The sequence below is a fragment of the Otolemur garnettii genome, unplaced genomic scaffold, assembly GCF_000181295.1.
Source record: "Otolemur garnettii isolate 467f Iridium unplaced genomic scaffold, OtoGar3 scaffold00225, whole genome shotgun sequence".
Lineage (NCBI taxonomy): Eukaryota > Metazoa > Chordata > Mammalia > Primates > Galagidae > Otolemur > Otolemur garnettii.
The window spans coordinates 571,051-580,481 of NW_003852620.1; the positions used below are offsets into that span (position 1 = coordinate 571,051).

Sequence of the window (9,431 nt, forward strand, 5' to 3'; positions counted from 1 at the left end):
CCACCACCTTAGGTGTATGTGGCTGGCACCTTAACCGGTTGAGCTACAGGCACCCAGCCTGAAGTGATCCTCTTGCCTCAGCCTCCTGATGGGACTACAGGCAACCACTACAACACCCAGGTATTTTTTTTTTCTTTTGAGACAGAGTCTATGTTGCCCTCAGTAGAGTGCTATGCTGTCACAGCTCACAGCAACCTCAAACTCTTGTGCTTATGCAATTCTCTTGCCTCAGCCTCCCAAGTAGCTGGGACTACAGATGCCTGCCACAATGCCCAGCTATTTTCTTGTTGTAGTTGTCATGGTTGTTTAGCAGGCCCACCAGTCCTAACCACTGAGCAATGGGTGCTGAGCCACACCTTGTTATTATTATTATTATTATTATTTTATTTAGAGATCAGTTCTGTTCTTGCTTGCTCAGGCTGGTCTTGAACTCCTGAACTCAAGCAATCCACCAGCCTCAGCCTCCCAGAGTGCCAGAGAACCTACAGGTTAGAGGGAGTCTAATGTGAGCCAATTCACCCCCAACTTTCTTTCCCCTTATAAACAAGTTTTGTTCCCTGACCTGTTTTCAAAACAGATTCACTAAGGAAACTACAAAACCCAGCTTGAACCTGGTGCAGTGCCTGTAATCCTAGCACTCTGGGAGGCGGAGGCGGGAGGATTGCCCAATCTCACAGGTTCAAGAGCAGGCGTTCTATGGCAGGTGCCCGCAGTCCCAGCTACTGGGGAGGCTGAGACAAGAGAACAGCCTGAGCCCAAGAGTTAGAGGAGGTTGCTGTGAGCTATGACATTACAGCACCCACCTCCTAGGGCGACAAAGTGAGACTTTGTTTCAAAAACAAAAACAAAAACAAAACAAAAACCAAAAACCAGCACTAAGCTACACATATGACTCTTGGGTGAGTTTTCCCTGGAATAATCAGCATAACAATGAAATAAACCCCCAGGTGGACAGTACAATAGGGGCTCAGGCAGGAATGTTTCTGGTTCATGTTAACCAATTTTATGGGAAAAAGATTTACCAGGATTCTGGATGATAGGAGAAGAGAAACATCTTTAACAGCAGCAAATTCCTTTGGCAGGCTGCTATCTCCATTATAAGTCTCAAGGGATCAAGGGCCCCACCCTCCGCCCCTCACCCCCACAGGACACTCTGGGGAAGTCAGCTTCAGAGACACTTGTGAAACTGTAGACTTGGGTGGCCCCCTTTTTAGGCTGATAGTTAAGGCGACCTTAGAACTTTTCACAGTGGAGATTCCACAAAAAAAATCTTAAAGGAACTAGAAAAAAAAAAAGGACATAGTATATAAAGATGTCTACTTCTAAATATTCTACTAGATTTATCAAAAAAATCAGTCTCATTACTTATACATTATTGCCAGGCTTCTACAGCTATGTCATGTACAGTATATACCTTAAGAGTATCAGGAAACAGACTAGCTGTAATATGTACTATCTGGTTCACTGTGGAAAAAGGATTCTAAAAATAAGTCTTTGATCCTCAAGCTGTTCCTTCCAGTCATTTTGGCTGCCAAGTCTATATAAATTATCTAAGTGATACAAACCCTTTTATTTTTTGGAATCTCCCTTTTCCTCTCCAAATAAAATGTATCTGATTTTAAGAATTGCTCATTGCTGAGTACTAGCACAGGGAAGGGGTAACTTACCATGTGCACAAATATGGAAATAACACTCATCAGAAATCAAACAGGTGGGGGGAATAGGTAAATTCATGCCTAATGGACACAGTGCATACTATCTAGGTGATGAGCACACTTATAACTTTGATTCAAACTGTACAAAAGCAATTCATGCAACCAAATTGTGTGTATCCCCCTAATATTCTGAAATAAAAAAATGAATTTAAATACACTCTAAAAAATGGGCACAAAAATCTTTCACTTGACAGGCATCTACAAATGAACTCTATGAAAGGAGTTTTAACTCAGAAACAAACGAACGAATCTATTTACAGAGATATATACAACATAATGCATGATTTTGAAACTTGCAGTTTCACTGGGTTTAGTGTCGTTCTAGATGTCCTAAAGCAATAAAATGCCAAACACTAGGCATTTTCAGGTAGGTAATTTTCAAAGTAGGCCAAAGTAGTCAATCCCATTCATACATAGACTATGGGGTTTTCTTCCATCCTACTCCAAAAACTGCATATAGGAGTAGGCCAAAGTAGTCAATCCCATTCATACATAGGCCAAAGCAGTCAATCCCATTCATACATAGAGTATGGGGTTTTCTTCCATCCTACTCCAAAAACTGCATCAAGAACCCACGATCATGGTGGTGCATGGACCTTGTCATAACATGGTCAAGACCCAAGCAGTAGGTAAACCCCACTACCCAAGGAGCAGAGAGAGTGAAGAAACACTATCAGCCCAGTTCAGGAAGAATTCAGCAAATGCTGCAGTCCAAGGGGTGATGGTAGCACCACCTCCCGTCACTGAGCTGGGCACAAACAACTCCGAACTGAAGGCAGCTTAATTAAGAACAGGAACAATGAGAAAGATAAAAACACTACTTGATGGACTGTCTCCTCCATGCTGTGTAAAAAAAACAAGGTTATGGTTTTATTTTTTTTTCCTTTTGAGACAGTCTCAAGCTGTCGCCCTGGGTAGAGTGCCACGGCATCGCAGCTCACAGCAACCTCAAACTCTTGGGCTTAAGCCATTCTCTTGCGTCAGCCTCCCAAGTAGCTGGGCCTACAGTTGCTCCCACAACGCCTGGCTAATTTGGGTTGTAGTTGTCATTGCTGTTTGGTAGGCATGGGCTAGATTCAAACCCGCCTGCTCCGGTGTATGTGGCTGGCGCCCTAGCCGCTGAGCAACAGGCACTGAGCCACGGTTATGTTTTTTAAAAAAATCGTCCTACAGTAACCAAGTGACACCATCTTTACGAGAACTACTGTTCCAGTGCTCAAGCCACATATGTGGCTTCACCATATTCCTTATGGTTATGTACAGTCCAAAAAGGTAAAAAGTGGCTTGGTGCTCGTAGCTCAGTGGTTAGGGGGCCAGTCACATACACCGGGGCTGGTGGGTTTGAACCCGGCCCGGGCCTGCCAAACAACAATGACAACTACAACCAAAAAATAGCTGGGCGTTGTGGCAGGCGCTTGTAGTCCCAGCTACTTGGGAGGCTGAGGCAAGAGAATCACTTAAGCCCAAGGGTTGAGGATGTTGTGAGCTGTGATGCCACAGCACTCTACTGAGGGCGACACAGTGAAAGAAACTACATAGGACAACGTGGTGAACATTAAGTCTTCAAAAAACTGGGGACTGAGAAAGAAATCTCAATTTCCTTATCTCCCTCTGAGTGATGGCACGAGTGGCTGAAAACTAATCATAAGTGTCCTCTCAGACCGTGGAAGGGCAATACTCCCTCCCAAAGATGGGCGACCCTAAGTGTCAAGGGACCTGGAGATAAGTCACTGGGATGCTTGAAACTGCATCTTTATCGGGGGGAGATAGGCACGAACAGATTCGCCTCTAAAGTCCTGCCAGTAGGTGACCTTTAGGTAACAAGCACTTCCAGATCAAAATTTGAACCAAAAAAATATTTTTTAAATTTTAAGTTTCCCTGATTTCGCTCATGACGCCATTTTCTGCCTGTGACGTCAGGGGGAGGCGCCATGTGGCAACGTCACGCATAGGTGACGTATAGGGGAAACGAGATTTCAGGGTTTCTCACCAGTTCCGGGTCCCCACGGTGGGGGGGTCCCGGTTTTATCCGCTCCTCTGGGTGTGTTGCGGGGTGCGAAGCTCAGCAATTTCCTAGAGTTTCTGCAGGAAAAGCAGCACAGCAGCAGACGCGACTCCTCTTCCCGCAAAATGGCGACAACTCCGCCGTCTTCCAGCACCTTCCCTTATCTGCGCATGCGCCGAGATACGAGGCTGGGAAACTAACTTCACAGCTTTCGTAGCAACAGCCCAAAGTACAGTTTCTCATTGGCTAAAGATCCAAAAATGGGTGGAGCAAACTCAAATGTTTCTTAGCAACCATCATTCTCATTGATTGGCTAACCTCTCCTAGACTCAAGGAAAGCGGAAGTGTACTTCGAAAGCCGCTCATCACGCTCTCATTGGTTAAATCACTCGTAGTCGGTGGGGAGAACCGGACCCAGGACAAGAGTGAGAGCTGGGATTCCGGAGCGCGCGGAGACAAAGTCAAACCGAGGGGCGGAGCCAGCGAGGAGGTATGCTAGACATCTTTAACTGCCCCTATTCAGATTTAAAGGGGTCACGTTGGTCTTCCTGGCAACAGCGTACTGGAGAGCAGCTGCATTTCCCGCCATGGATTCTGAACTCCACACCCCCACTCTAAGCGGGCAGCCTACACAACCCTAACTACCTCCTCCTGATCTGTGTTTCCAACCTGATGAACTCAGGTCTCGCCATGTGTCTACTTCCACACTCTACCTCATCGTAATTATCTGGTCTCACAAGGTACATACTTTCGGTTCAAATCAATGCCCGAGATGTGTCATCTCCCACTACAAAGGTAAACTTTGGCGTTTCGTTAAATGACTTTGGGTTCAAGTGGTACACTGAGTCCTCTAACCAGAAAGAAGGAATAGGCCTGGCATAATTCTAGCACTTTAGGAGTCCAAGTCAGGATTGCTTTAAGGCTGCAGTGAGCTATGATTGTGCCATTGCACTCTAGCCTGGGCAACAGGGTGAGTCCTCATCTCTAAAGATCTACTGTCCAAGGGCTTCCAGTACCCCTAAGAGACTTCAGCTGCCTAAGTAGTTACCAGATACATGGTTGTAACATGGAAAAGGCCAGAGTCAGGGTGGCGCCTGTGGCTCAGTGAGCAGGGCGCCCGCCCCATATACTGAGGGTCAGGTTCAAGAACCCGGCCCTGGCCAAACTGCAAACAAAATAGCCAGGCGTTATGGCAGGTGCCTGTAGTACCAGCTACTCGGTAGGCTGAGGCAAGAGAATCGCCTAAGCCTAGGAGTTGAAGGTTGCTGTGAGCTGTGACTCCACAGCACTCTACCAAGGGTGACAAAGTGAGACTCGCCAGAGTCAGGGGACCTGAGTGCCAGTTCCGATTTGGACGCTAATATCACGGCATTGTACCAATTTCAAATTCTTTCTCTGTAAAATGGAAAATTGGGTTAGATGAGCTCCTAAGACTTTATCTAACACACTAATTTTATGCAAACAAAATAGGTGGCTTTGTGCTAGAGATATCTAGGTAGCTGCCAAGCTGGCATTGCAGCAACTCAAGAATGCAGAAGAGGCTCGGCGCCTGTGGCTCAAGCGGCTAAGGCCCCAGCCACGTTCACCTAAGGTGGCGGGTTCGAATCCCCAGCCCGGGTCTGCCAAACAACAATGATGGCTGCAGCCAAAAATGGCCGGGCGTTGTGGCGGGCGCCTGTAGTCCCAGCTACTTGGGAGGCTGAGGCAGGAGACTCGCTTGAGCCCAGGAGTTGGAGGTTGCTGTGAGCATGATGCCATGGCACTCTACCCAGGGGGATAGCTTGAGGCTCCGTCTCAAAAAAAAAAGAATGCAGAAGAGAAGCTGGCTTCACTCACTATTCCATCTTTCCTTCTCCAAGGCAGCAAACTCTATGCCTCATCCCCAAAGAAAAGCCTAAGCACAGGTTCTAATGGAAAGACCTAACAGTAGCTGCTCAGAAAGGCCTATATGCAGAAGTCCAAGAGTCAGCACTCAGCTTCCTAACTAGGGAATACAGCTAGGCCTCTTTGGGTCTTGATAAGGGCACAGATCTGAATATACCTGGGCCTAAGTGAGGTGTGGGAAACAGCAGCAGAGGGCAGCAGGGTAGAGCAGGAAAGGACCATAACTTTATTTGTATTTCTTCTTACACAAAACCATCAAAACAAGAATGGAGAAGGACTGAGGAAAGGCTGAAAATCTGTTCCAACCATATGTTCTCCAGACCACACCAGGGAGCTCTTGAGGCTGAATGTGTAGCTTCAGATCAAGCACTAATTCCTCTTGCCCTGGCCTGAGGTCTTCACAGGTTGGTGGCTTGGGCCCTGCAATTAATTCTTATCCCTTGCCCACCTTGATGTACGGTAGGAAAGCAGATCCAAATGCTCCTATCTGGTGGGCAAGGTGACTCATAGCACCTTCTGTGCTACTGGAGCAGAACCTGAAGCTGCTTCTAAGGCTCTGGATACTTGCACACAGAACTAGAGGCCAATGGTATATGAGCGACCTGTGGGGTTATGAATAGCAGAACAAACTGGTGCTGTCACAGCCCACTCATACCAGACCTTCTTGGAATTGCTGCATCGCCAGAAACGCACACAGATGGTCTGGCCTTCACGCACCGTAATGGGCTGCTGTAAGAAAAAACAGGAGATTCAGGGTGGAGGTAATGAATTATATACGGTAACGTATTAAGGTTAAGAGTGGAAAGAAAATGATAAACATGACAAGACTATTCCAACCCTCATGAAACTTATTTGAAATCTATCAGAACAATAAATAATCAGGCATTGGAACAAATAAAAGTGTCATAGTACTGTGAACATGTACAGGGTGCTATAAAACTACTATGAAAGAGAATACTAATCTAGTCTAGGAGGTCAGGGTAAGTTTATAGGACAATATATATGTTCACAAAGACCTACATTATAAGTTAGGTATGTGAGCAGACAAGCAAAGAACTTTACAGGAAATGGAGAGTTCCAGGAGAGAGACAGGTCTGAAAGCCTGAGGTAGGAAAGAAGATGGGGTTTTAGAGGAACCAAAAAGAGGTCCACAGGGCTGAAAAGGCAGGCAAAACAAGATTACACCAAGTCTTTTTGTGGAGACAGAGTCTCCCTTTGATGCCCTTGGTAGAGTGCCATGGCATCTTAACTCACAGCAACCTCAAACTCTTGAGTTTAAGGAGGCCTCAGCCTCCCAAGTAGCTGGGATTACAGCTGCCCGCCACAAGTTGGCCCAGCTATTTTTTTTAGAGATGGGGTATCATTCTTGCTCAGGCTGATCTCAAATTCCTGAGCTCAAGTGATCCACCTACCTTGGCCTCCCAGAGTGCTAGGATTATAGGCATGAGCCACTGGGCCTGGCCTACACCAAATCTTATTAGCCATATCCTGGATTTTGATTTGTGGTGTTTTTTTTTTTTTGTAGAGACAGTGTCTCCTTTTATCACCCTCAGTAGAGTGACAAGGCATCACAGCTCACAGCAAACTCCAACTCCTAGTCTTAGGCGATTCTCTTGCCTCAGCCTGCCAAGTAGCTGGGATTGCAGGTGCCCGCGTTTGAACCCACCATCATCAGTATATGGGGCCGGCGCCCCACCCACTGAGCTACAGGCACCGCCTGGATTTTGATTTTTATACTAAGAGTAACAGGAAGACATTGAAGGGTTTTAAGGAGCAGAAAGCACATCTGAGTTTTTTTTTTGAGACAGAATCTTACTTTGTCATCCTCAGTAAGAATGCCATGGCGTCACAGCTCACAGCAACCTCAAACTCTTGGGCTGAAGCGATTCTCTTGACTCAGCCTCCCAAGTAGCTGGGACTACAGGCACCCACCACAACACCCAGCTATTTCTTAGTGATGGGGTCTTGTTCTTGCTCAGGCTGGTTTCAAACTCCTGAGCTCAGACAATCCCTGCCTCAGCCTCCCAAATGCTAGTATTATAGGCGTGAGCCACTGTGCCTGGCCATCTGAGTTTTTGTTTTGTTTTGTTTTTTACTATGAAATATATCAAGTATTAACAGATAGGAGTTTTTAAAGATGACTTGGGTTGAGTACATTGGCACTGTAAACTCAGCTACTAAGGAGGCCAAGGCAGGGGCTTGAGACCAGGAGTTCGAGACCAGCCTAGGCAATATAGCAAGACCCCGTTTCCACAAAAAATTGGAAAATATTAGCTGGTTCTGATGATGCATGTCTATATTCCCAGCTACTTGGGCGGCTAAGGCAAGAGGATCGGCTGAGCCTAGGAGTTTGAGGCTATAGTGAACTGTACTCACTGTACTCCAGCCTGGGCAAGAGTAAGACCCCATCTCTTAAAAAGAAATTAAAATAAATAAAGATGACTCTTGCTCAAGGTAGAGAATGGACAGAAGAGTAGCCAGAACAAATGTGGAGAGGCCAGGTAGAAGCCCACTGCAGATAATGCCAATACCTATCACTGGGATCCAAGCACATGTGAGAGGAGAACATGAGTCATAGCCAAGTATCTTCCTGGGAGAAGGAAAGAGGCAGAACACCAACAGCAGAATTTACTCCTTAATCTACAGAGTCTCTAAAGGTAATTCCTACCTTAATAGGGAAGAGGATGGGAAACCATGAGAACATTCCAGGAGAGTGAGTCTCTGGACGGATACCTGTGTGGACAAAATAATGAAAAAATGGAGGTTTCCATGACTGTGCATTTTGTTAGGTTTAGGAAGGTCTCTTTTGTGGTCATGGAAAAAAGTAATCAAAGATCTCCATTCACTGACTTTGGGGATCCCATGAATCTGCCTGGCAGCACAACCTCATGCCCTGTCATCAACTACTCCAGACACTCACTCAGAGTTATGTCCTGATAAAGCACAGTCTCAAAGTAGCCTGCAAAGCCATGCAGTACTGTGTTCACCTCCACTGGAAACTCCAAGGTACAGTAGCGGTTGTTGTCAATCATAGGATCTGTCAGAAAAGAGTGTGTGGGTGATGAGGGGCCAGAAGTCCTAGACAACTTGGTAAATCATCAGCAAGACCCAAGAAGGAAGCCTAAATAGGGCAGATTTAGTAAGGGAAGAAAGCAGGAAGGTGAGCTCATACTCCTCTAGACAGAGGAAAGCCATACAGAAACCTACCTCTGTTGGGATGGCTGAAGGTGAAACAAGGCTGGGGTGCAGATAGCTGGTGGAAGTTGTGCAGCCGTACCACATAAGGCATCTCAAACTGGGCCTGTCCCAGGTGAGAGAGAACAAGAGCTAGAAAAGATAGGCAAGAGATACCTACTTCCCCAAGGAAAAAAGCTCAAGCTTAAGAGATACAGAAAAAGATTATAAAAGTATGGTTTTACTTCAAAAACTTTCCGTCACCCCCAACTTCTTCATCTCTTCATTGTCTCCAATGGCAGAAAGTAGTTGAAGCAAATAGAGAAAAAGAAGGCTAAAGACGACTTCATTCCAAAAGAGTAGTTCTTTACCTCAGGGTCACGGTCCTTTTCTCGACAAGCTCGAACTTCATTGTATAGCTTGGAGGAGGAGATGGGAGCCAGAAAGGAGGTGTACTCCCCAGGAATGCTCACACCATCATCTGCACAGCAGGAAGATCAAATTAATTTCCAAGGGAAGGAAATGGTATGTCTAAATTAACTGAAGCGGCTCAGCACCTGTGGCTCAAGTGGCTAAGGCGCCAGCCACATACACCTAAGGTGGCAGGTTCGAATCCAGCCCGGGCCCGCCAAACAACAATGATGGCTGCAACC

At 46.2% G+C, this 9,431-nt stretch overlaps 2 protein-coding genes across 3 annotated transcripts in view; both read right to left on the reverse strand.

The window, feature by feature from the left end:
• Positions 1-3,867, reverse strand: part of RBM23 (RNA binding motif protein 23) — a 24,575-nt gene extending 20,708 nt beyond the window's left edge. For both annotated transcript variants that reach the window (XM_023508164.1, XM_012812833.2), the window contains exon 1: positions 3,706-3,867. The gene's annotated coding sequence lies outside the window, so the exon portion shown is untranslated. The remainder of the gene's footprint in view (positions 1-3,705) is intronic.
• A 1,925-nt stretch (positions 3,868-5,792) lies between these two features.
• The window catches only part of PRMT5 (protein arginine methyltransferase 5), a 12,232-nt gene continuing 8,593 nt past the window's right edge, over positions 5,793-9,431 (reverse strand). The window contains exons 13-17 of the mRNA XM_003801910.2: positions 9,150-9,259; positions 8,812-8,905; positions 8,525-8,641; positions 8,273-8,337; positions 5,793-6,333 (exon numbers count right to left, since the gene is read on the reverse strand). Coding sequence (XP_003801958.1) covers positions 6,181-6,333; positions 8,273-8,337; positions 8,525-8,641; positions 8,812-8,905; positions 9,150-9,259 — 539 coding nt within the window. The 3' untranslated portion in view covers positions 5,793-6,180. The remainder of the gene's footprint in view (positions 6,334-8,272; positions 8,338-8,524; positions 8,642-8,811; positions 8,906-9,149; positions 9,260-9,431) is intronic.